At 39.9% G+C, this 26,381-nt stretch overlaps 1 protein-coding gene across 7 annotated transcripts in view; it reads left to right on the top strand.

Annotated features, from left to right (window-relative positions):
* LOC147020008 (estrogen receptor beta-like) overlaps positions 1 to 26,381 on the top strand; it is a 295,296-nt gene that overhangs the window by 247,796 nt on the left and 21,119 nt on the right. For all 7 annotated transcript variants that reach the window (XM_085894930.1, XM_085894929.1, XM_085894931.1 and 4 more), the window contains one exon: positions 22,398 to 22,531. In XM_085894930.1, coding sequence (XP_085751056.1) covers positions 22,398 to 22,531 — 134 coding nt within the window. The remainder of the gene's footprint in view (positions 1 to 22,397; positions 22,532 to 26,381) is intronic.

Here is a 26,381-nt window from a genome sequence, read left to right as displayed (position 1 = left end):
GAATGTTGTGTGCGATCGATTTCCCAATTCGTAACAATATAAGGGCGGCAACGAGACTACCTGCAAAACTTTGAAAAACATCGAGAATCGTTCTTTTTTTCATGGAAGCAGAAGTAAATTTATTTTAACATTTTAAAGTTAATAAAGATATAACTAGAGAATAAACTGTTTCACCAGTGAAGCATCATTAAAAAGGGAGAGTAATAACGTTTTATGGAAACAATATCACACCGTGTGAGCTGAACCTTATCACAAGGACTTGTTTTATTCCATTTTTTCTACGTGGTCTAAGGCCTGTAGAGGATCTGCAAAACAAGCCACGCACGCGCGTGCAGACACATGCACGAGACATCACCGGATGTGACCAGACAAACACAGTCGCTGACCTTGGACGAAGTGATTTGACTTGCCTGGACACAGTGCATGTCGGTCGGTGATGCCATCTTTGTCATGTCATTGTTCTCTCCATAGTTAGTAGAGGCAATTATGGAGAAATTTTTTATTTCTCCATCGGATGCCAATTCATGGGATTTTCCCGTGCTTTGGCCTCTAAATACTCAGGTCAAGCATTCACCATTTTTAGGCTTCGGTGTGACTCGGCCGGTGTCGCGATCGAACCGCCAACCTCCCAGACTCGGAGCGGATGCGCTAACCATTATTCCACGGAGTCTGCTCCTTTTGATGCACTTTGTCAGATGTGATTTGTTTTTTGTTCCGCTCGTTTATTCAAAGTGAAATAGTTGTTTTGACCCAGCTGTGTGCTAAAAGCACGTCATAACATTTTTATCACTGTAGAAGCTGATCTCAGTCAAGTTTTATTTCTCCTTCAACTTTTGCGTAAAGATGAAAGTTGCGTGGTGCATTTAGGTAAGATGCAGAAACCACCCATCGACTCCCCATATAATCCAATAAGTAGATTTCACTGTTGTTGCTACAATGCACCATTCAGTAGGAAGGTCACAAAGTACTCTGATGTTGAGATTTGTGAATAAAGTACTTTTGCTCCATCGTTACACAAAGTTTCTGGGATCTTTTATTTTATTTAATCCTATCTTAACTACCGCAATCATCTCTATAATCACATGTTTAGGGCTGGCAGGGTGGCCTAGAGGTACACACACTTGCCTCAAAGCTATATAGCTTGGGTTTGAATCCCGACCCAGCTATAAATTTTCATCCCAGTGTTTCACAGGACGGGTGATTCATCAGTGTGTGTGTGTGTGTGTGTGTGTGTGTGTGTGTGTGTGTGTGTGTGTGTGTGTGTGTGTGTGTGTGTGTGTGTGTGTGTGTGTGTGTGTCCCTTGGATGGACGTTCAACTGGGCGTCCCATCTGCTGGCATTAGTTAGTGGATGGTAAAGACCCCAACGGTGTCCTTCGCAAAGATTAGACGAGTTGAGTACCATTAACAAATTACAAATTCCTGACCGAACTACTGCTGGGAAGGCAACGGCAAACCACCCAGTGTTCCCCTTGCTCAGAATGCTCCTTTGGAGGCACGGACACTCTGTGACGAGAATGGTGCATCAGAGAGAGAGAAAGGTAATCATATGTTTGGTAATTTTCACCAATATTTGTTGTCTATTAACAACTGTGATGGGCAGGTTAAGGTTGGAGCAATGATGCATGCTCTCTGCTGAGGTCTTGTTTTTGTCAGGGATTTATAACATGCGGAGACGGCTCAGTAGATTAAGAGTGAATAATGTCTGAAAGGTCATAATGATGAAATGGCAGAGTAGATTTCCTCTCGGCATCAACGTTGTGTGCAATGAACATAATGACGAAGCATAATGTGGCCGTGATATTACCCACCATTCCAGGTATAATGTATTTCATGTAGTATTGCCGTGGAAATTAAGACGACACCTCCTGTCATTTGGGATTTGTTGCTCATTTCCTGGTGCACCATAAGTCATACAGCTTCCATCACTAGTTACAGCGACTTTCCCAACACCAGCTGTACAATTTGAACATTTTTATTCATCAAATATCCACTTATGGTTTGTGATTTATTTTTATTTCACAACATTTATACTTCAATCTTTTAAGACTTCCTTGTGGCTTTCATCATGTCATGAGGGTGCAATCCAAAAGTTAATCCCATATCCCAAAGCCTGGTGTTGGCTTCGTGGTGAGGGTGACTGGCTTGGGATCTTAGGGTGCTGAGTTTGAGCCCCATTAGCCACTGAATTAAAACCAGGTGGGATTGACTCAACCTGTCATCCTTCCAAGGTCAGTGAAATGAGTACCAGTGTGCTGGTATAGGGGCACAGCATCAGCGGCATAGTCACGCCCCAACACTGATGCTGACCCAGCAGCCAAGTTGCTATATGCAAGAAGAAGATTCCATATCCTTGCTGCAGCCCACTTAACCCTGCTTGTCATGGTAGCAGAAAATGTATGGCTCTCATCTGTTTAGATTTGACCTGCAAGGCTGACACAATTTTGGTTACCTCATATTCTTTCCTCTATCCCAAAGAGTACAAGTGAAAACATATTATAATCTGTCCAGTCCTCTTTTTTTGTGCCTTGTTGTTGTTCGTCTTTCTGCTGCTCCCGTTAGGGGTCGCCACAGCGGATCATCCGTTATGATCCGCATACTGATTTGGCATAGGTTTTACGCCGGATGCCCTTCCTGACGCAACCCTGGTCGCCTCTTACGACACAGTGATAAGGATTGGGTTTCGCCATGATTCCAGGCTGCCCTACACCCTCTCATAGCGCGGCCCAGCACAGAGCTCCCGTCCTCAAGCGATCCTCCAACCCAAGCCTCCGAGTAGCCAGATTACAGGCAAACGCCACTACGCCCGGTCTCTTTTGTGCCTTGTCTCGTATTGACATTTAAAAAAATGATGGTACCCAACTTCGAAGTCTAGTGTTGGGTTAATGGCTAAGGTGGCTGGCTGAAGTTCTAAAGATCTTAAGTTTGCATCCTTGGTTTTCCGTTAAATAACACCAGGTGGGTTGACTCAGACTGTCATCCTTCTGAGGTCGGCAAAATGAGTACCAACTTACTGATAACATCGGCACTGCACCAGTATCACGGGTGATGAAGGTTGTGGTCAAATTTCATCGGAATTGTTTGTCGTTTCTGAGAAGAAAGCAAATACCTATTTTGGGGGGCAACCCCCCCCACCCCCCCTCCCGCTTGACCCCATTAGACCCCAATTTATTTTATCTTTTTTAATGTTGTGAACAAATTTTAGTACCGCATGGGTGGTGAAGGTTGTGGTCAAATTTCATCAGAATTGCCTGTGTAGTTTCTGGGAAAGCAAATACCTATTTATGGGGGTGACCCCCCCCCCCTCGGTAAACTCCCTTCAGGCCTGATTTTTTCTGGGTTTTTTTGATGCTGTGACCAAACTTTGGTACATACCGGATGATGAAGGTTGTGTTCAACAAGACTCATCAAAATCATATGTGTAGTTTCAGAGAAGTTGAATTTATGTTTGTGGACGGACAGATGGACGGAAGGACGACGCGCCATCCCATAAGCTCCCCGGAACTACATTCCAGGTGAGTGTGTATATATATATATATATATATATATATATATATATATATATATATATATATATATATATATATATATATATATATATATATATATATATATATATATATATATATATATATAATGGCATTCACAGCCCACGCAACTACCACTCCCATCACTCCTCCCAGACATGATTACTAGTAGATATCATCATTTTAAACTTACCCTGTGCATTGACAAGCCCCAGATATGACCTTCCCACCGGTGTTAAGAAGCACGAAGGTTTGGAACCTTCAGCCTTTCACGGGTGCACATCGTCGGGCCCAGCCCGTCGGCTGCACAACAGCCCTTTCTCGTAGGTACATTCCCAAGTATTTTTGCCTTCTTGAAAAGCTTTGTAAGCCGTTTCATGCTAAAATCCGATCTGGCACCAGGCAATTTTGATACACTTCCAGGCCGCCCCGATGGACTTCATTACCAGGGGGTTTTCAGCATGCAGTCTGAGCAATCTTGAGTGGATGTCATTTTGAAAGTCTTGTATTGATTATTTTTTTTTTTTTGAGATGCGATTAGAAATCACCAGTATAAATTTCCAACATATATTTATGTTTAAACCATAAGAGCAGAGCCAAAAACATATCGATTTTGGATCGATTCATTTGTTGGGTTCCTTTAGGTATTGTTAAGAATGCTTGTACATTTGTTTGAACATATTATTTAGCACTTTTCTATTTTCATTTTGATTTGTTTGAACATTATGATGTGGAGCAGAATGTCCACATGCTCCTTGTGTTAATATATTCATTGGAAATAGTTATGTTGGCATTACTTCTGTTGCAGCTACCTCTATTGGGATTGTTTTTTTTTGGTTTAAGGCATCACTGTTTTACTCACCAGGGAACTGTTCGTATAGGTAATTAATCTATCAGAGGATTGTGGATTTCATAAGAGATTGTGCATCCATATGGATAATCTGTCATAACAAATACAATGTAATACATTGAGAACAGGAGTTTAAAGTCAATATCTCCATAAAAGGTTAATACAATAAAGAGAAGCAATAAATTGATAATTTTTAATTTTTGCAAATCAAGGAAGCATTTGGATGGAGCAGCAGTTGAGCACAAATTGGAATATAATTGTATCAACAAATTCCCTCGTATTTAATAATGATCTTTTCCAGATTCTTCATTGCTCCAATTCCATTTTTTGAAAATATGAATAAAATGCTCTATATTACACCTTTCTAATGTATCCTCTTTACCTCCACCGCCGAAGGTGGACGGAGGTTATGTTTTCATTGCTGTCTGTCTGTCCATCTCTTTGTCTATCAGTCTGTCTCTTTGTTTGTCTATCTGTGAAGAGGATATCTCAAAATGTTGTGGACGGATTCGCGCGAAATTTGGTGGACGGGTTGGGTGTATGACAAGGACGAACTGATTGGATTTTGATACAGATCTGAATCTGGATACAAGGATTTTTCAAATGATTCTTCACCTTTGAAAGATTGAGCGAAAACGATATATAGCACGATATCTCAAAAAGTTGTGGACGGATTCGGACGAAACCTGGTGGACAAGTTGGGTGAGTGACGAGGACGAATTCATTTGATTTTGGTGAAGATCCGAATCCGGATACGAGAATTATTATAATTACTTTTAGCTCGCCTGTTCGAAGAACAGAGAGCTATAGTGATACCCCCGGCGTGAGCGTGAGCGTGAGCGTGATAATGTTAAAGTTTTTGGTGCAAGTTATTTTTTCCTTTCTAATGTATTTATCTACCACACTATTTTTTATACGCCCAATATATATATATATATATATATATATATATATATATATATATATATATATATATATATATATATATATATATATATATATATATATATATATATATATATATATATATATATATATCGGGGCATATAATGTGATACCTGTCATCCGTCCGTCCGTCTGTCTGTCTCTGTCTGTCTGTCCGTCCGTCCATCCGTTCCTTTCCGCACTCTAACTGCCAAAGTTTTCAACTTTCACATTTCATATTTGGTACATAGGTACAGACTGTGGAGACGGTGTGTCGTGACATACGTTCATCATCTAAAGTGGTTGCCATGGCAACCAGGATGCTATTTTCCATCCGTTCCTGTCCGCACTCTAACTCCCAAAGTTTTCAACTTTCACCTTTCATATTTGGTACATTGGTACAGACTGTGGAGACGGTATGTCGTGACATACGTTTGTCATCTCAAGTGGTTGCCATTTCAACCAGGATGCTGTTTTCCATCCGTTCCTGTCCGAACTCTTAACTCCCAAAGTTTTAAACTTTCACGTTTCATATTTAGTACATAGGTACAGACTGTGGAGACGGTGTGTCGTGACATACGTTCATCATCTAAAGTGGTTGCCATGGCAACCAGGATGCTGTTTTCCATCCGTTCCTGTCCGCACTCTAACTCCCAAAGTTTTCAACTTTCACGTTTCATATTTGGTACATAGGTACAGACTGTGGAGATGTTGTGTCGCGACATACGTTCGTCATCTAAAGTGGTTGCCATGGCAACCAGGATGCTGTTTTCCATGTAGTAGCACAATTCTGTATATACCTTCTTGTTAGGGCGTATATTGTGCTCACTTGCGCTCTTGTTACTGATTACAATATACAAATACATATATTGCTTTAAAATTATTTGGATCAGACTTCACTGCAATGCTTTATAAAAAAATATTAATTATTCGACTCGTCTTTTAAAAACGATAAATGTTGAAACAGGCGAGCATTGGGTGGCTTTGATACCAACTCTGGTTTAATAAGTGATTCTTCACTATTGAAAAATGGTGTCAAAAACGATATATAGCATATCTCAAAAAGTTGTGGATGGATTTTGACAAAACTCGGTGGATGAGTTTATTAGATGACAAGAACAAGCCAATTAGATTTTTGGTTCACGTCAACAGATCCGGCCTATCAGTGGAATACAAAACGTAAACTGTTCAGTCTTGCGGAGGTATGTGCTCTATCGAGTGCCATTCTAGTTCTTCTTGTTTCCTTTATAATTGCTTTACTTTTACATGGCCACTTGGTTTGAAAAGATTGTTTGAAGGATGCATATGTTTGCATCCAGCTTGCCGAAAAAATCATTATATATTGAGCTATTTGTAAGAGATAAAGGTATTAGAATGCACTGCCAAATGCTATGCCAATCGATGATGACTGTGGTAGGAGGCAGCTGCATAGACAAAGCTTCGGAAAGTCATTACATTTTTGGAGTATGTGCGCAGCTGCAGCTCAAGAGCTTGGAGATTTTCTACTGAATGACAATGTTCACATACTCAAGGAGCAATCCACATTTTCCATAGATTGGACGTGGGAGGAAAAGAAAGGGGGAAATTAGAAGAGTTGGAGAGAATGCAGGTGATAAAAAATGGGATAAGAGTTGGGAAAGCTGTGGAGGAGATGCAGGAGAGGTTAAGAAGGATTATATTAGAGTAAGGAAGGGAAACGAAAAGTGTGTGTGTTTCTATCATTTGTGCATATGTAATATGCAGATAGATTTTATGTGACTCAGAAATCTATGCAAGTATAGGTTTACCAGAAAAGAGCTGTGTGAAACGCCATGAGGTCGATCATACTCATGCATGTGCAGCACCTAGCAGGTGATCCCACTGAAATCCGGTTGCTCCAAACAACTTGAAAGGGCAGGACAGCTCTTTTTGGGTTGACGGTGCAGCATCTAATTTTGTATCCTCGGAGGTAGTGATAATCAAAGCCCTGGTGGTTATTTGTATCTGACAAGAGAGGTGCAGGGCTTGTTCCTGTCCACCTCAGGCAGATTGGTTTCCTGAGGTTCTTTGGCATTTCATATCTGGTCTCCGATCTACCTCCATACCCTCCTGGTTATCCATCCCTCCTCAGCCTGCCTTGGTTTCATGTAATCTTTCAACAACTCATACCTAGTTACCCTTCCGAAATTTAAGCAAATTTCCCTCCACTCCTTTATCCCCCACCCACACAAACACACTTTTTAGTTGTGGAAATGCTTCCATGAGTCTCTCTCATTATGTTCTTATCTCCAGTCCTTTTCTTTCCTCCAATTATTTAAGATATGACAACCAACCCCGACGAATAACTCTTCTCTTCACACTGACATTTGTTTTCTCACACCACCTCCCTCTCAATGCCGATCTACCTGCACCATACTGAGCTAATTCTGTGTCTGCTTTGTCCCTATCCACATCCTATTTGGCATTGTCTGCCCGTTTTATTCCACCCACTGTGAGTGTATTCTAAATTCTCAATCCAACTTATCCAAGAGCTTTTAACTTTGTATCAGAAAAATCCTTCCCTTTACTCGATGGGCAATGTTTATCATCACCCTGCACTCACGAAGCGAAAAGCGGGGTTAAGTGATCGGTCGCGTGCGTGTGCCATACGTTCATGCGTACGTACGTGTCTGTATTTTTAAAATTCATTTTCTCAGCAACCATTAGTCTGATTGACACAAAATTTTCCAACTAGGTGCGCTGCCTCCTGCAGAATTCTGTAGTCATAATTATGACGTCATCGGTCAAGACGTACAGGTGCCATCTTGGAAAAAATGAAAAACTTTGCACCTCTATCTTCGAAAGCACTCCATGGAAAAAAAATTACAAATGGCTCATTGTCAAGTATGCCCATGGGGAATAAGATGTGTTAATGATGATGCCATCACTGTCTTCATGATAACGTAATAATTCGACAAGTGAAACGCTTGATCCGGTCAGTATGGAAAAAAACAATTCTGTGCAATTGTTGAAACCACTAATAGATCAATGCAAAACTTTAACTCGTTGATCAACTACCCATGGGAAATATAGTTTGATAAAAGTGACATCATTGGTCACTGATCTTAGCACCATATTGGATCAAAGAATCCTCCATTGTGCAAAGTCCTTCCTCGGCTCACCTGAGCTCCTGACCACATACAAAGCTTTCGTCCACAGCCTGTTGGAGTACTGCTCTCCCCTCTGGGCTGGTGCTCCTGCCTCTCACCTTTCTTGGCTTCACGCTGCGAAAACTAAGGCAGCCTCGTCCCCCCCCCCCCCACTCATTGGTATCTCCCGTGGTGAGGCTGAGTCTTTGGGCCTCTCACTCTCTCACGGCAGGCAGGTCGGTGGTCTTTCTGTCTTCTACCGTCTCCTTTCCGGTCTCGCCCCCCCCTCCCCTCCGTTCTAGCTGCGATATATCCCTCCCCCCACCCCCATATTTCCGCAGGGTGCTCAAGGTCTGCCAGCAACCCCCTTCTGGTAGAAAACTGCCAAAATCACGAATCGCTGCTCACCTTCACTCTTTCATTCCTCTTTTTTCCCGCCTTTGGAATAAACTCCCTCACTCTGTTCAATCCCATGCTTTTCTCCAGGCCTTCAAAACAGCTGTTCACCACCACCTCTTATCATCCCCCATCCAAAACCTCGATCTTTTCTAACCCCGTTAATCCACCCCAAACCTCCTTCAAATTCCTTACTCTCTTTCCTGAAAGTTCCTGTAGTGTCCATCTTGCTGACCCCGTGTTCCCGCCCTATCCTTTCTTCCACAGATTTCCTAATGTCTGTTCCCCTCTGTTTTGTTCTTCCCTCTCCCACCCCTCTTGTCTCATGCCCTCCCCCCCCCCCCCCCCCCTCGCGTACGTTGTGTGTTTGCTCTCATATGAGCCTCGACAATGTATACAAAAAAAAAAACCTTAAAAAACACAGAAGAGTTGGCTTGTACCAAGTCCTTCTCAAGACTGTGCAGGGTAAGTATTCTGTGAATACCATCTAGTTATCTTATTAATATTCCTGGTGTTGGCTTAATGGAATAAGGTGGCTGGCTGAACATCTGAGGGTCTCGAGTTTGATTTATTTGTTATTCCGTTAAATAACACCGGGTGGGTTGACTCAGTCTGTCATCCTTCTGAGGTCATCAAAATGAGTACCAGCTTACTGGAAACATGGGACACTGCATCAGTGGCACAACTGCACTCACAACAATGATGCAACCAGCAGCCACAGGCTGCAAACGAAATAATAAATCTTATTAATCTACATGATTGTACCCATCAATTAATTATTCAACCCCAAATTAAATATCTTGAAAGATATACTCAGAAATGTTTTTTTCTTCCCCCTGGCAGTATATTATTTGGTGTCCACATACCCTGCTGGTCCATTTTATCCTATTCTCCCGTTACTTGTGTGTTCCTGTTTGAAATCGATGAACACATGACTCATGTTTTTTCCAACATACACACTCTTTTTCCAGCTTCACCCAACCAACTTCCACCTATCGTCTTCCTCTGCCTTAATTTCTCCCTTTCTGTTTCTTTTTATTTGGTTCTGAAAACCCATTGAAGTTTCGCTAAATTGACCCATTGGGTCAGGTCAATCTGACTTTTCTGGATTCCTTCAAGAATGTCAGATTCTCACTTTTATTTGTACTTTTACTGGCCACTCAAGGCTTTGAGCTTAACGACCACTAAGCTTTCTTGCAGTAAATCTGCTTCCTGAAGGCAGGCTCTGCAGCATTGGCATGTTTAGCATAAAATAATTTATTTTCATTGTATTCACGAGTAGCATCGATGAGACTTCACAAAATACTGCTTGAAAAACACTTTTAGGAAATCCCTTAGCATCTTAGAGTGGCCATCCATTTTTTATTCACACAAACATGGTGGAAGTTTTGATCTCAACTCTCCCTCCCCCCCTCCAAGACTCCCTATATGTTCCATACGTGCCCCTTCCAACAACTCCTACCAACTATAAATCTCTTTACATCTGTCTCCCGACTCCATATTATATATATATATATATATATATATATATATATATATATATATATATATATATATATATATATATATATATATATATATATATATATATATATATATATATATATATATATATATATATATATATACATATATATTTAGCATAAAATAATTTATTTTCATTGTATTCACGAGTAGCATCGATGAGACTTCACAAAATACTGCTTGAAAAACACTTTTAGGAAATCCCTACATCCTTAAATTTTTCAATTGCTTGCATTTTGACAACTTTCGATATCTAAGTTTACACGAGTGATTTTCAGCTTTGTAACTTAACTATACACAGGAGAAGGGATAAATTGGAAAAGGAACAGGAGCAGAAGATATATATATATATATATATATATATATATATATATATATATATATATATATATATATATATATATATATATATATATATATATATATATATATATATAATATGGAGTCGGGAGACAGATGTAAAGAGATTTATAGTTGGTAGGAGTTGTTGGAAGGGGCACGTATGGAACATATAGGGAGTCTTGGAGGGGGGGGAGGGAGAGTTGAGATCAAAACTTCCACCATGTTTCTGTGAATAAAAAATGGATGGCCACTCTAAGATGCATGCAAGGCAGCACCACAAATACACCCACAGAGATATTTGATATTGGTTTGCTGAAAAACTTAAACTATATATATATATATATATATATATATATATATATATATATATATATATATATATATATATATATATATATATATATATATATATATATATATATATATATATATATATATATATATATATATATATATATGAGCCTGGTGTTGGCGCAGTGGTTAGGGCAGCGGCTTGGGATCCAAAAGGTCCTGAGTTCAAGCCCCGTTGGACCACTGAATTAATACACCAGGGGGTTGACTCAGCCTGTCATCCTTCAGAGGTCGGCGAAATGAGTACCAGTATACTGGGCCGGTGTATACCCCAGTTAAAATAGGTGTACCAGATCCCTGTGTCGCAAGAGGCGACCAGGGTTGCGTCAGGAAGGGCATCCGGCGTAAAACATGTGCCAAATCACTATGCGGATCATATGCATGATCCTCTGTGGCGACCCCTAACGGGAGCAGCCGAAAGAAGAAGAAGAAGATATATATATATATATATATATATATATATATATATATATATATATATATATATATATATATATATATATATATATATATATACCATATATACCGTATATACTGTTAGAAATAATTATATAAAGAGACGAACAATTGGATATAAATAGGAAATAACACATCATGAAATCGTATCTCAAGTGTAAAAACGAGTCCACCTTCAGTGGCAGAGGTAATAAAATGATCTGGAGTACACTGTGATTGGTGGTCTTGTAAGTAATCTTGAAAGTAAACTATATATTTATAGATATATTTATATATATATATATATATATATATATATATATATATATATATATATATATATATATATATATATATCTATAAATTATATATATATATATATATATATATATATATATATATATATATATATATTTATATCCTATCACATATATATATATATATATATATATATATATATATATATATATATATATGTATATATATATATTTATTTATGTATGTATCTATAAATTATATATATATATATATATATATATATATATATATATATATATATATATATATATATATATATATATATATATATATATATATATATATATATATATATATATATATATATATATATATATATATATATATATATATATATATATATATATATATATATATATATTTATATATATATATATATATATATATATATATATATATATATATATATATATATATATATATATATATATATATATATATATATATATATATATATATATATATATATATATTAAATAAATGTTCTATCCTATCACATATATATATATATATATATATATATATATATATATATATATATATATATATATATATATATATATATATATATATATATATATATATATATATATATATATATATATATATATATATATATATATATATATATATATATATATATATATATATATATATATATATATATATATATATGTGATAGGATAGAACATTTATTTAATAAAAGCACTATTCGATGTGCGAATGAAACACTTAGTGATGGACCATGGGTTTTCTTAGCAGTCAATATTCTTTTGTGTGCTCTGCAAAATGAATGTTATTGGTGACAAAGTCAAGATTCTTGATTCAATAATAATATGGTCGTAAAACCACAGTTACAATGAGAAATCACACCTGTTAATAAATGTTTTAAACAGTTACACTGATGGAAATATACATGCTGAAAACAAACGAGTCTTGAAGAAAAGTGCGTTCTGTACTGTTACAAAAACCATAGCTTCACTTAGCAAAGCTGCACTTTACGTTATGTTTTCCTGAGGGGCCATTTTGGTATTACGTACACATACAAAAGGTCGCTGTTGTTGTTTCATTCCCATGCTGCTGAAACAGCCATCACCCAGGACAGGGATTTGGAATTTGGCCAGGGTGCCAGCATGTGAGCGCATTACCTTTCGGAAAAGTATCATGAGATCTTGAATGCCCACTCGTGAATGCAAGTGAATGAGACAGTCTGCTTAAAGCCAGTTCTGAAGTTGAAGAATACAAAGTTGATATTGTTCCTTAAAAAAAGTTTTTGGAATACAACAGAATGGGGGAGGAGAGTGGAGATAAGGGAGGGGTGAGGATTTATTTATGTGTTTATGTGTTTATTTTTTTGTATACATGGTCAAGTTTTGTAGAATAGCTAGTACGAGTACATTGAATGGATCAGGATGCAACCAGACAAAAATAAAAGTCGAGAGAGGGGGCACCAACAGCAGAGTTTAAGGCCTCGATAGAGGCAGACTTGGGCAAACAATGCATGTGGGTTGGTTGGGAGGAATGGGGTGGACAAGATGGATACAGAAGGAAAACTGGAAATTTGGAGGAAGGGGGGTTTGGGGGAGGATGAAGAGAGGGGGAGGGGGTTCCAACGAGGGAAGGAAAGATCAAAAGACCATTGTTTTAGATTGGGGACAATCTGAGATGGTAGTGAACAGCTGTCTTGAAGACTTGAAAGGAAGAATGAAATTGATTGAAGAGAATGTGGAAGTTTGTTCCATAGGTGAGGAAAAAAAGGAAAAAATGAGTGGAGATGAGCAGTGATTCTGGATTTTGGGAGTTTTGCCAAAAGGGGGTTGATGGTGGACAGTGTGTAGAAATCTGGGGGTGGGGGATAAAGCACGGAAAGAATAGAAGGTGAAAAATCAGAAAGGAGGTGGTAAAACACAGACAGACACATAGACTCAGCCTAATCAGGGAAAATTCCAATAATCCTGAAGGCCTTGTTTTCCATGGTGTCAAGATGAGGAAGGTGTGAGGCAGGGGAGCCAGCCCAGAGGGGAAAGCACCAAGCTGAGGCCGAAAGCCTTGTCGGTGGATAGGAGTTCAGGTGTGCCAAGGAAGGACTTTGCATAACATAGGATGCCCAGTCGGCGACTCGATTTGGAGGCCAGCTTGGAGATGTGGTTTGCCCAAGAAATATAATGGCTGATCGTGAGACCCAAGAGTTTGAATGACTGATCTTCCTCAAGAGGCTTATTAAGAAAGTAGATAGGAGGGTTTGCCATGCACAGTCGTGTGTGTGTGTGTGTGTGTGTGTGTGTGTGTGTGTGTGTGTGTGTGTGTGTGTGTGTGTGTGTGTGTGTGTGTGTGTGTGTGTGTGTGTGTGTGTGTGTGTGTGTGTGTGTGTGTGTGTGTGTGTGTGTGTGTGTGTGTGTGTGTGAGAGAGAGAGAGAGAGAGAGAGAGAGAGAGAGAGAGAGAGAGAGAGAGAGAGAGAGAGAGAGAGAGAGAGAGAGAGAGAGAGAGAGAGAGAGAGAGAGAGAGAGAGAGAGAGAGAGAGAGAGAGAGAGAGAGAGAGAGAGAGAGAGAGAGAGAGAGATATATAGAGATAGAGATAGAGATAGAGATAGAGATAGAGATAGAGATAGAGATAGAGATAGAGATAGAGATAGAGATAGAGATAGAGATATATATATATATATATATATATATATATATATATATATATATATATATATATATATATATTTGGATTTGTCTGGATTGAAAGACATATTCCAATTTTTTGACCAATTCGTGATTTTTTCAAGGTCTGAAAAGATGTAAAGGCCCGGTCACACCTTGACGTTTTAGCCAGCAATGGCAACGTATTAAAATGTATGTAAAACGCTGGCTTACGTTGAACTTTTGATGTTTTTTTTTAAAGATTCGGACGTATTCATAGCGACTTGGTCTTATGTATAACGCATTGGTAATGGACACAGAACGTTTCGTTGTGTTATAGATAACTTATACCAACGAATGCTGGACCTGTTGTCGGCCTACACAACCGATGCCCAACGATAGTCTAACTAAGGCATAGCGCGTTGCATGCATCGCCGACGATGTCGTGACGTAGCCTATTAAAAGGCTGATGCACAACGATTCGAATCATAACTGCCGTAGAAATGGAAGTGTCAACATCGCGGTCACACCTTAGCGATCTTGCCAGCGTATGCCGACCTAAGAAAAATGTGTCTAAAATGTTGGGGCACGTCAAATACGGTATGAGTAAGTTTGGTATACGTGAGTACAACGCTAAAGTACGCTATCATACGTCGTAGTAAGTAGAGTACGTCAAGAAATTTTAAACATGTTCAAAATTTTACGACGTACTCGGCGTATGACACACGTTCCGCATGTGATGGGGATAAGTTTTACACACGATATGTGGACGCTTACACACGTCCACAAACGCTACTTATAAGCTACTCATATGTCCAAACACGTCGCGGTAATGTCTTTTTTACGCGAAACTTATTTCTAACTTATGTTTGACGTGCTTTGAACCAATTCTTTACGTAGTCCCAACACACATTGACGTATGTAGACGTATTCCAATGACGTCTTCCGGTCGACAAAAAAAAAAAAAATTAACGTGTTTCTAGCTTACAACTGCCATATCAAGACGTGTTCCCAGCGGTTTTGGGAATTGGTATATAAAAATGCTGCTCATAAAAGGGGAACCCAACAGTGTTTTCGAGTCCTTTTTGAGTCGATGTCCATGTCAGCAGTAACAGTATCAGTATTAGTATTAGTATTAGTATTAGTAGTAGTTTGTTCATGTTGGCAGTAGTAGGTGAGTGTGAGGGGGAGGGTGTGGGTTATGATGGATTGTCCTTGCATTCAACGATTTAACGATTTAAATGATAAACTCAACGATTTAAATGGCTGCATCTCCACTATTGAAAGTGGACGCTTGCGCTCAACAATTGGATTTTTTTTACACTCAACGACTTTTAAACGGTACCACTCAGCTATTTTCATTGTTTACAATGAACGATTTAAATTGCTGTCACTCGCCTTTGTTTTTGACGCTGGGGTTTGGAAATTTGAAGCGTTTCTTCTGAACGTGTTAAAACGCTCAAACTCGACTATTTTAAATAGACGCTGCCGATGGACAATTGGAATCATAGCCAAGCTAGACATCGAAATGTGAACATCCTCGTCATGCCGAAGAAAAGTTTGAAGAATGCTGCAAATAAGTGTCCTGGCCGTGGCCGTGGACGCTGACGCAAGGACGATCCATTAGGCCAAAAAAAAAAAAAATTGGCGTAACGGGTCACTGAAAAATAGGGTAGGTCGGTCGGGATCTTTTTTTTTTTTTTTTTTTCCGAATAAATCCCTCCCAAAATCTCCCCCGGCTCGAGTACCACCCTTTTTGTCGGCGGGTTCTGTCCGGAACACTTCCGGGTTTTTGCGATCGCGATCGCAATCAACAAGATACTTGAAAACGATAGCAAAACAACAAAAATAGCAATAAAATAGGGTCGGCAAAATTTTTCGATAGCAAAAAAAAAAAAAAAAAACGTAGGGTCGGCGGAATTTTTAGGGTCGGGCGGGTTACGCCAATGCAACATTTTTTTTTTTTTTGGCCTTATACCGATGTCTTTCAGCCTATGCGTAACTTAAAAGTAACGTCTGTCGATGTGTGGCAACGATCGCGTAACGTGCCAACAACACGTTAATCATAGGTTAGAAATAAGTTTCGGGTACGCTAAACATTACCTCGGCGTGTCTCAACTTATGATTAACTTACAAGTAGCATGTGTTGACGTCTGTCAACGATCGCAGACCGTGCATACAACTTGTGGCCAGCGTAGCGGAACGTGCGAGTCATACGCCAGCATACGTCGTGAAATTTCAAGCATGAAAAAATTTGAGGACAACCAAAAAGTACAACGTTTAACGCCAGCGTACAACGACGTATGGCAGTGTTTTTCAGCGTGCTCTCAATGTTATCAAAACTTACCCATAACGTATTCAACGTGTGCCAGCGTTTTAGAAAAAAAATTCAAAAATCGGCATACGTTGGCTAAAACGTCAAGGTGTGACCGGGCCTTAAGAGGCTGCAGCCTGTCTCTCTGAAGGATGAGGGATGTCATGGTCAGAGGGTGGATTCATCAGCAAATAGATAAAGGGGATTTTCCAAAGAGTCAGAGAGATCATTTATGATCAGGAATCGGACTTGGCCCAGAACACTGCTTTGGGGCACTCCAGTCTTGACAGGGAGAGGAGATGAAAGGATTCAGTTGAGAGCCACACGTTGGCTTTAACAAACTAGATAGTATTCATAGAATACTTACCCTGCACAGTCTTGAGAAGGACTTGGTGCAAGCCAATTCTTCTGTGTTTTTGCAAGGCTTTTTTCTTTGATTCAATTTGGTGCCTGGCCAAGTGACCGATGATGTCACTTTTATCAAACCACATTTCCCATGGGTAGTTAATCAATTTGTTAAAGTGTTGCATTGATCAATTAGCGGTTTGAACAATCGCAGATTTAAAAAATAAATTCATACTGACTGGATCAAGCATTGCACTTGTCGAATTATGATGTCATATAGAAAGCACCAATGACATCATCATTAACATATCTTATTCCCCATGGGGAGTACTTGACAATGAGCCATGTTTCAATTTTTCCAAGATGGTGCCTGTACTCAGTGACCTATGACATCATAATTAGGAGTAAAAAAAATTATACAGGAGGTGGCACACCTATTTGGAAAATTTTCTGTCAATCAGACGAATGTTTGCTGAGAAAATGATTTTTGAAAAATGCAGACACATACACACATACGATCGCTTAACCCTGCTTTTTGCTTCGTGAGCGCAGGGTAAAAAGGAAAAAAGGAAAGGTGCTTGGTGGAATTAAAAAAAAATTTAAAACAAGAGTGAGAATTTCTTTGCAATACATGTCCCCTACCAGTACCAATGAATGTTCGTGAAATAAACATTTGTTTGCATTTAAAATCATTTAGTTATTGAATAAATTAGAACTACGTAACCACGTGACTTCCTGTACCGACTTTTCTTCCTCCTTCTGCTGATCTACCATATATTTTTGTTAACCCACATCCACCATACACCTTCACGATTTTTATCTTCAACCTTTTCTTTGCCTAATCTAACCTAATCTTTAGAATAAAAAATAAATAAATAATTTATTATTTTAACCTCTCACGTTACACCTCCTGTAACTACGTTTCTCGACCCACTCTTATTCTTCCTGTAACTTTCATCGAACTTCCAGCTTCCTTCTGCATTTGCTGATCCAAATTCACCAACACCCACACGATTATTCTTCAAACTTACCTTTACCTGATCTTACGTAATCTTTATCAAAAAAATAAAAAGATGGTCTCTTAAAATGTTACAACTTCCCCTGTCACGCGCGTGGTTCTCGGCATTGTATCATAATTCACTTCTCTTTTTCTTCTTCAAAAGGCGGTTTTCAATTCGACCTTTCCTTCATCCCATGTCCTAAAAGTCCCACTGTTACATTTCTTTTCTCCGTTCACTGCATCCCTCACATAATGTCTTAAATTGCGTCTTGACTGAAACAATTTAAAATCCCAGTTGGCAACGCATGTTCATGTTCTATCAATCATCCTCTTTTCCCAGATTCAGTGCCAACTCACCCCACCTCCTTAAATCTACCTCCTCCTAACCCCTCACATGTTATACCCTCTCCTTACCCTTCCCATCTTGCAACTCATCCTATCTCCGCTCTTAGCTCATCTTCACTGTCTTCTGCTTCAGGATCAGCTCCTCCTTTGTTATCCAAAAGTGTGTGGTGTTCTAACATCTGTGGGCTCCATTCTAACCTAACAGATATATCACTCTCTCTCTCAATCAGTACACTCATCACCACAAACATGCTCCTTCCCTCCTCTCAGCACACCTCCCCCTCTTCCCAACCCTTGAAATCTTATACCTCCCACTGCCCGCCCCCTTCTTCACCATACCTCCACCATGTCTCATTCTTCCCCTCTCCCCACCTCTCCCATCACCCTCCTGCACCTTGGCTGTGCCTGCTCTCATTGTCTCTCAAAAACTCCCCCCTCACCCTTCTCCCTCAACTCTTTCCTCTCACCCTTCTTCCTCAACTCTCCCCTCTCACCATTCTCCCTCCAATCTTCCCTCTCACTTCCCTTTCCCAAAGTTGCCCCCTCATATCCACAAAGGTGCCTCCTTTCCCCACCCTCTCTTCCACCTCATCACTTCATCTCCAATCTTCAACTGCCCTCTGCGCTCTCTCTTATTACTCCCCACGGTACCTCAACCCATCACCACAGAGCCTTTTCTCCTCCTCTTCCAGCCCTCTCCCCAAGCTCTTCTGCAATCCCCCACACTCTTTCAAGAACTCTCTTTACCTACCCCTCCTCCTCCCTCATCCTACCCTCCCCCTCCCCTCCCCTTCACCCACAACCTCCTCCCTCCCTCTTCCTTAACGGTGTGGACCTCAAACATCCAGGGCCTTCGCTTAAACCTGACATCTTTCCATACAGGTTGCCACTGACAAACCAGACATAATTTGCTTAACAGAAGCTTTCCTCCTTCAAGATGTCTCTGACTCCCTAGTATCTCTCCCTTGTTACTCCTTCCTCTGGTATGACAGACCTGAGCCTCGTCCTGGTGGAGGAGTTGCTCTCTTCATTAAAGACTCCATTCCTCACTCACCATGCACTGCCCTCACTCCCACCCCCCCCCCCAGGAATACCTCTGGCTATGGCTTCCCCTCCATGCCCACCTCATGTTTATATGTGTGTTATACCATCTACCAAACAGTGATGACTCCATTTACATCTCGCTCTCCAAAAACATGGACTAACTTCGATCCTCTTATCCAAACTCTCTCTTCCTCATAATGTGGTGACTACAATTTTCATCACACCAGTTGGCTAGGTGTGGGTACCTCTCACCTGCCATGGCACTTCAGCAAAAGACTTCTGTGACTCCTTGAGACTGACTCAATCTGTCAACTTCACGACCCGGATCTCAACCAACGGTACTCCATCGCTTCTGGATCTGATTTTGACCAATTTCCCTGAAAATATATCCTGTTCTTCCTTTGCTCCAATCGGTTCATCTGACTACATGCTTGTCCTCGTGGACATATCTTTGGCTGTTATTAGAGAACCACCTCAGCGCCGTCGAGTCTGGCATTTCACTCAGGCCGACTGGCAGGGTCTCCAAGCAGCCATCAAACTTCTATACTGGTCTCCCACCAGTATAGTTGTCCCACCTTTCCTCACACCCATGGTTCACTGAAGCTTGTGGCGAGGCAAGTCCTGAAACAACTTGCCTACACCTCATGGAAGGCTAATCTAACTGAAGGTAATCTCAGTTCCTTCCACTAAGCTCAGAACAAGTGTGTATCTACCGTCAGGAGAGCCAGAAAACAATATCATTCTCATCTCAAGTCAGAACTCTCAAACCTGTCTCCCTCCGCCAAATCCTAGTGGCATCTAGTTAAGTCTGTTTCTTATGTATGATCCCCCTCCATCCCCTCCCTTACCTCAAATGGCCACAAAGCTGACACTGACACATGAAAAGGCTGAATGCCTAAACTCCGTGTTTGCTTCTAAATCTTGTATTCGAAACCCATCTCTTTCTGTACCGACCTTACTCGGTCACACCCAGCTGTTCCTCGACTCTGTGTCCGTTTCTCCTGACAAGGTGGACAGCTTGCTGTCAAACCTCGAGTCAGATTCTGCAACTGGGCCAAACGGCATCAACCCAAATGTCCTAAAAGCCTGCTCTGCTGCTCTTACCCACGCTCTCTCTGTTCTATTCATCCTCTCATTTGCTCAAGGTCATCTGCCATTTGCTTGAAAATTGGCAAACATTTCTGCTCTGCATACAAAGGTGCAAATACAGATCCCTGCAACTACAGACCAATCGGCCTTCTCCCATTCATCAGCAAGGTTATGGAATCCATCATCGCTTCAGACATTAAATCCTTCTCTTCTCCAATGGCTTGATTTCCCATCATCAATTTGAATTCAGACCAGGTCACTCTACCCTGGATATGCTGCTTCTGTTCTCCCAACAATAGATGTCGATCTTCAATGCCAGACATGAAATCAGAGCCATCTCCCAGACATATAACATGCCTTCAATATGGTCTGGCACCCTGCCCTGCTCACCAAACTCTCTTTATATGGTATCCGAGGACATCTCCACTCATGGCTTGCAGACTTCCTCTCCTGTTGCAGCCAATGTATGGCCCTTAATGGAGTTGTCTCAACCCCTCTTCCTGTCCAGGCTGGTGCTCCTCAAGGGAGTGTCCTGGGCCCTGTTCTTTTTCTGGTTTTCATAAACGATCTCTCTGACTCTCTGGAAAATCCTCTTTCTCTCCTTGCTGATGAATCCACCCTCTGCTGCACCATGTGTCATCCCTCAGATCGGCACGCAGCAGCCTCTTCACTCTCTGCAGATCAAGATAAAATCACAAGCTGGTCTAACACGTGGAACATGTCTTTCAACCCTGAAAAATCTCACACTCCCACGATGTCTCTCCATAAGGACTGTCTGGAACCCCCCCCCCCCTTCCCGCATCTACTTTCTCAACAATCCTCTTGAAGAAGTCCTTTCATTCAAGCTTCTGTGTCACACTATCTCACATGATCTTTCCTGGGAAAACACATTTTTAAGCTGACCTCCAAAGCCAGTCACTGACTGGGTATTCTCCGTCATGCAAAATCCTTCCTTTGCACACCTGTGCTCCTGACCACATACAAAGCACTTTTGTCCACAGCCTAATGGAGTACTGCTCTCCCCTTTCGGCTGGTGCTCCTGCCTCTCACCTTTCTTGGCTTCTCACTGTGGAAACCAAGGCAGCCTCGTCCCCCCCCACCCCTTGCTCTGTTTGAGATATTCCCCCCCCCCCATATTTCTGGAGGGCGCTCAAGGTCCGCCAGCAACCCCTTTCTGGTAAAACTACCAAAATCAAGAATCACTGCTCACCTTCACTCTGTCATTCCTCTTTTGTCCCACCTTTGGAACAAACTCCCACTCTTCCCTCCAGGTTTTCAAAACAGCTGTTTCCCACCATCTCTTATCTTCCCCTTTCCAAAACCATGATCTTTTCTACCCCCGTTAATCCACCCCAAACCCATCTCCTCCAAATTCCCTGCTTTCCTTCCTGAAAGTCCCTGTAGTGTCCATCTTGTTAACCCTGTGTACCCCGCCCCATCCCTCTCCCTTCCACAGATCTCACCATGTCTCTGTTCCCCACTGTTTTTTTTCCTTCCCTCTCCTGCCCCGCTTGTCTCCTGCTCCCCTTGTTGTGCATTTGTGTGTGTTAGCACTCATACGAGCCTCGACAGTGTTTACAAAAATAAAAATATAAAACTAAAATTATTCAATTACAACTGAAAATTAGTGATTGAAGTAATTGCATTGGAGAAGCCATTCACATTATCCTACTGCTTTGTTTCTCCACTTTGGTTAACATTGCTGTCATGCAGGGACACATGCTTTCCCTTTACAAGATATTGAACAAACTGTGCAATTAATAATCTATTCATTGTGATCACCTGGATCCATTGCTACCTGTCTGAAAATGAACATGTCATTGACAAGCTATTTTTCTTTGTTTTTATTTGGATTCTCCAGAGATGATGCATCAAGTGTCGAAGGAGTTCGTGATAACTTTGACCTGCTTCTTACGACAATCACCCGCTTCAAGGAGTTACAGCTTTGTCGTGACGAATATGTTTGCCTTAAAGCCATCATTTTGCTCAACTCAGGTACGAAACCATCTCTTTCGTTATCACTTAAAAGCATATCAAATGATCTTTGCTTTTGAAAATAAAATTTCCCAATGGTACCTAAGGCTCGTGGAGGAGCATGTACATACATTGCATGTAGGTCAGCAGCATTGGAAGACAGACCGGAAAGTGTACATTTGTATGAATTTACAAGAACATTAGTCGAGACAATGGACAAATAAATGCATTATATTGGATTTAAAACTGATATAAGCTAAGTGTTTAGAATGTAATTCCAAACAGTTGAACCCAAGTTCATACAAAATGTATGTGCTCAAGGTGAAAGGGCTTAAACTTCTTATATTATTCACTTGGATACCTCGGCTTTCACCTAAAAACATTTCAGATGCAATTACTTTTATTCAAAATCAGATTGCAGAATAGCCACTAATGTTGAATGCATTTTGTAATACATATATAAATTATGTTTAAACTTTTGAAATTGGTTGAACTATCTGGATTTCTCACTGCAGTAGTTTGCATCACATATGGCTTACAGTCAAGGCTGTCAGACCTTTTGGCAATGGGCTGAAAACATTTCAAGGTTATAAAGCTGTAAATATTATTAATACTTTGGCCCAGTATTTGGACGCTCTTCAAACACAAGAAAATTGATTATTTTGCCGGAACATTCTGTTAAATTGTTGATAGGTTATTTTTGAGGAATGTTCTCTTAAATTGACAATAGGTTATATTTAAGGAAATTCTGTTAAATTGTGTATAGGTTTGATTTGAGTGAGGAATGTTCTGCGGAAATAGCTGATAGGTTTGGTTTTACGAAGTTCTGTTAAATCGTTGATTGGTTTGATTTGAGGAACGTTCTTTTAAATTGCTGGTATGTTTGATTTGAGGAACATTCTGTTAAATTGTTGATTGGTTTGATTTGAGGCACATTCGGTTAAATTGCTGATTGGTTTGATTTGAGGCATGTTCTGCGAAATAGCTGATAGGTTTGATTTTATGAAGTTCTGTTAAATTGTTGATTAGTTTGATTTGAGGAAGTTCTCTTAAATTGTTGATTGGTTTGATTTGAGGAACATTCTTGGAAATTGTTGATTGGTTTGATTTTACGAAGTTCTGTTAAATTGTTGATTGGTTTGATTTGAGGAATGTTCTTTGAAATTGTTGATTGCTTTGATTTGAGGAATATTCTTTGAAATTGGTGATAGGTTTGATTTGAGGAACATTCTCTGAAATTGTTGCTAGGTTTGATTTGAGGAATGTTCTTTTAAATTATTGATGGGTTTGATTTTACAATGTTCTCTTAAATTGTTGATAGGTTTGATATGAGGAACATTTTGTTAAATTATTCATTGGGTAGATTTGAGGAACATTATATTAAATTGCCCATAGGTTTGATTTTTTTTTTCAGTGTATTTTGGTATTTTTTTTCTTTTTCTTAGTTATGCAGAGATTTTTTGTATACTTTTTAATTTGGTCTCAGCATACATGTACCAATACTGTATTAATTGCCATTCTCAGGATCAAAGCAGAAAATGAACAATTGATATTAATTGCAAAGTGTAGCTCAGCTTGTTGCTTGGAGAATATTAATTAAACTTCTGTAAATTACTCACGCTGTGGCCATAGGCTGCATGTGTGAGTATTGTGATCATCCCATCTATGGGTTTGTCTGTTTGTCAGCAGAATAATTGGATGATGAGGGCAGCTAGATTCCCCGAATTTGGTACAGAGCATCATTATCCTGAATGTCGAAGAGGACTGAGACGAGTTCAGCTTTGAGCTCACAAGGAAAAATATAGAATGAAAATTAGTACAGGACTATATTTACCAGCACTGCAGCAACACAACAGTAGAGGTTAGCACTCTTGGGGTGGTATTGTACTGAGATAATGACGTTAGTCACCATCTCCATTGAGTGTGATGAGTTAATGTTACTTCAGTCTGCAATGCTCACCCACCCTCCAACCCCCACCCCTCCCCATCACCTTTAACCCTCCATCTTTCAACCCACACCTTCTTTGCAATAACATCATAAACCTCCATAGTAATACTATGTGTTGATTTTACACATTGTTTAAAAATGACAGGCATTTTAAATATCGAGTCCGAGGAGCAAATAAAATTTCATGAGGATACAGGTAAATATACTGAAGTACCATCTTGCAGTTTCTACCACTGGTTTTGTCAGAAACCCACTACCAGAGTTCACAAAAATGATAGAATCACTGCATAGTAAAACACCGTACATAGTGACAGTCAGTGAGCCAAAGGGTTATGTGGATGTGAGTTATACACACAGTGCAAGGGAAAACAATCTGCTCACATATCTTGTGAATAGGGTGAATGGATTGCTTTTCATGCAAATATTTCCCTGTAATTCAAAGAAGGGATCTGCATATGAATGAACTCATCTTGTGTCTAACTCTACATAAATAGCCATCGTTACTACTTGTGTAGTCCCAGCAGGTTTCAACTTGTTGCCTCTTTGGTGATAATTCCTTCCTGGTGGTAATTTAACTATTATATGTAGTTCATTGATAAATATTAGCTTTTTGTAGCAGTGTTGTAGATTTCTCGGTTTTCTTGTGTTCTGAACAGTCACTAAATGGTGGAGATCCTAAGCTTATGTAGTACAGCATTTTAAAATGTTGTAATCAGGATGATTAAAGTTTGATGTTCAAAAATCTTTAAAAAGTTGTAATAAAGCCAACTTTTAGGCAAGGCACGTAGCACAAGATGCATACAGAGTGATAAGCTGGGAATGAGAAGATTAGAGCACACTCTACCATATCCATATTTGGCAAAGATTGTGAGTGTGGTTATGAATCGATGATAGAATGACAGAGTCGTGATAAGAAAAGTAAAAACAATTTTGGAAGTTATTGGCATTGCATAAGCACAAGTAAAAGTATTACTGCTATCATTTTAACAAGAAGAAATAACATGGAACCTTGGTGCAGGAGGAGGACATTTGGGCCTGTCATGCCTGCGCTGTACCAACACCAGTTACCATCACCCATCCACACTCAGGCTATCGATATATAATTATATAAATCCTGCCAATACCCCTGTACCCCTCTATTTACAATGTATATAGGTACCTATCTGATTCCAATTTAAAGCTATCTCCTCTTTCTGCTGCCACTACCTTCCCAGGGAGACTTTCCAGGGAGCATTAATTACTTTCTGACTGAAAGACCTGGCCCTGCTTTATTACAGTCCTAACTCTCTTCCTTCTTAACTTTCAGGCAAAGGCCTCTCATTATATCACTGTCTATGCTACTGAAAAATTATTCTGCACTTATTTTGTCCATAACCTTCATTGTCTTTAACATCTCAATCAAATACCTTTGTAACCGCCTCCTTTATAATGTCAAAAGTGCTATCTCCTTCAGCTGCTTCTCATAGCTGAGTTTAGATAGCCCTAGAATCAATCTAATAGCCCAAAACTGAACCCACTCTGTCGTTATTTAAATGTGGTGACCAAAACTGCACACAATATTCTACATGAGGCCTCAATACCACCCTCACCCTGCAGCTCTCCCTAAATTTTGATTATATATCCATATTGTCCACCCTTTGCGTTCTCTCTTACCCTGCATCCCTTGTTTGTCCGTCTCCATCTACTTTCTCCCTCCACCCTGCCGTTGGTGTTTTCCCCTTTATCCTGTTCCATTCGTTATGTTGTGTGCTGATTTGTTCTGTGTCATAGTTCTTCCACGAGCCTAGACCATGTATGTTAAAAAAATTCCTATACAGTGTTAAAACTACCTCTTTAAATAGCTCAAATCATTGATGTAAATTATGAATAATAATGGTCCTGGTACTGCGATCCCTGAGGTACCTCACTATTTACATCCTCCCA

Source organism: Eptatretus burgeri, chromosome 9 (assembly GCF_056783735.1).
Source record: "Eptatretus burgeri isolate ZD-2024b chromosome 9, Ebu_testis_v1, whole genome shotgun sequence".
In the NCBI taxonomy this organism is placed as follows: Eukaryota; Metazoa; Chordata; class Myxini; order Myxiniformes; family Myxinidae; genus Eptatretus; species Eptatretus burgeri.
The sequence above is the reverse complement of the archived record's forward strand: the minus strand, read 5'-3'. Positions and strand labels throughout refer to the sequence as shown.